This window comes from Leopardus geoffroyi, chromosome C3, assembly GCF_018350155.1.
Source record: "Leopardus geoffroyi isolate Oge1 chromosome C3, O.geoffroyi_Oge1_pat1.0, whole genome shotgun sequence".
Taxonomy (NCBI): Eukaryota; Metazoa; Chordata; class Mammalia; order Carnivora; family Felidae; genus Leopardus; species Leopardus geoffroyi.
In genome coordinates this window covers 17,984,948-17,986,785 of record NC_059338.1, presented here as the reverse complement: position 1 = coordinate 17,986,785, position 1,838 = coordinate 17,984,948, and the positions used below count along the sequence as shown (strand labels likewise).

General features: G+C 40.2%; 1 protein-coding gene across 1 annotated transcript; it reads right to left on the bottom strand.

Annotated features, from left to right (window-relative positions):
• Window positions 1-810: 810 nt before the first annotated feature.
• Window positions 811-1,515, bottom strand: LOC123586829 (tubulin beta chain-like). Its single transcript, XM_045456329.1, has 2 exons — window positions 1,483-1,515; window positions 811-1,101 (listed from the first exon to the last, which is right to left on the bottom strand). The coding sequence occupies exons 1-2, from the start codon at window positions 1,513-1,515 to the stop codon at window positions 811-813; spliced, it is 324 nt and encodes a 107-aa protein (XP_045312285.1).
• Between the last annotated feature and the right edge of the window lie 323 nt (window positions 1,516-1,838).

Genomic DNA, 1,838 nt, shown 5'->3' with positions numbered 1-1,838 from the left:
ACTTTGGCTCAAGTTTTGAACTCACGTTTCGTGAATTTGATTCCCACATCGGGTTTTGTGCTGACTGCCCACAGCCTAGAGCCTGCTTTGGATTCTGTGTCTCCCTCTCTCTCTCTGCCCCTCCTCTGCTTGCACACTGTCTCTTTCTCAAAAGCAAATGAAGATAAAAAAAAAAAAAAAGACACACTGTAAATAGTGCAAAAAAAGGAGCAATGTTAGTAAAGACTAACATAACTCTTTTTGCCTCTCAACTCTTCATCAGTCTGAAATTACCAATGTACATAAACTAGGATATCTGATTTCATTTCCTATCTCATGATCACTTAAAAACAATGTAAATAGGGGCACCTAGGAGGCTCAGTCGGTAAAGCATCCAACTTAGGCTCAGGTCATGATCTTGTAGTTTGTAGGTTTGAGCCCCGCGTTGGGCTCTGTGCTGACAGCTCAGAGCCTGGAGCCTGCTTGGGATTCTGTGTCTCCTTCTCTTTGCCCTTCCCTGCTCACGCTCTGTCTCTCTCTCAAAAATAAACATTAAAAAAAAAGACAAAATGTAAATAAATACATAAGTCTAATTTAAAATTGAAAGATCTTTTTTCCACCATGAAAATGCTTTAGTGGTGGTATCTATACAGCAGGTGATGTCAAGACAGGAGCAAGTATATACACAGTGAGACATAGTTGTTGGGGAAGAGGTTGTGAGTGATGAAGTTCACAAGGCTTCCATGCCGTACCAGGTCCCAGACAGTTGTAGACCACCTCCTCATCCTTCTCCTCAAACTTACTGTCCTCTTCAGGTGTGGTGTCCTGGAGCTACTGGTACTTGGACACAAGGTCATTCGTGTTGCTTTTGGCCTCGGTGAACCCCATCTCATCCATGCCCTTCCTTGTGTACTGGTGTAAAATGACCTTGCACCTGAACATGGCCAGGAGCTGCTCCAAGATGTGCTTGAACAGTTCCTCATTGGTCTTGCTGTTGCAGGTGAAGGTGGTGGACATATTTAGCCCCTCGGGTAGGATGTCACAGAGAACTGTTTTCGTGTTGTTGGGGATCCACTTGACAAAATAGCTGCTGTTCTTGTTTTGGAAGTTAAGCATGTCAACCTTAAATAAAACAAATAGTAATCTAGTTAAACAAAAATGAGTTTATTTGGGAATAATGGGAGACTGCAATTTGGGACAACAAACTCTGGAGAACCATAGGCAATCCCAAAGAGATAAAGGAAGCTAGCTTTTATTAAGTTGCAGAAGGAAATTGGGGAGGGTTGTTTTAAGTATTAAGTTCGTTGGAAGAGAATGAGAGTTTGAGATTGTGACAGCTTCTCATGGGCTGCAAGTGGTGGACAGTTTGTTTGTTACTGGGGTACACAGAAATCTTCCAGCTTCTTGTTGGTCATGTGAGCTGAGAGAAGTACCTGTGTGAGAGCTCTCCCTTCATGGCTTCCCGACTCCACATTAAGTCAGGTTTCCTTCACTCATTCTCACAAGTGTCTGCTCATCTACCTTCTTCATGGACATGTGGTCCCTGAAGGTGGCTCTTTTTAAACTCTTACACCCTCAAACAGAATTTCACCTGGTTTCTGTTTACTTTATTGTAAACTGGCTGTGATATAATTTTTTTCCATTTTGTTATTATCACAACTTGTAAAATTCCAAATTTATCATTTCCAAAAGTTTATTCCCAATATAGATGGCAAATATCAATTTAAAACAATATTTAAACCCAGCCAACATCAAAAGTGTCATAAGATTTATAATATTTTTGCTAGAATCTGAACTTTTGTAGACATAAAAAAGCATTGTATATAGATAAAATTTATTTTTTTAATGTTTCTGTCTTA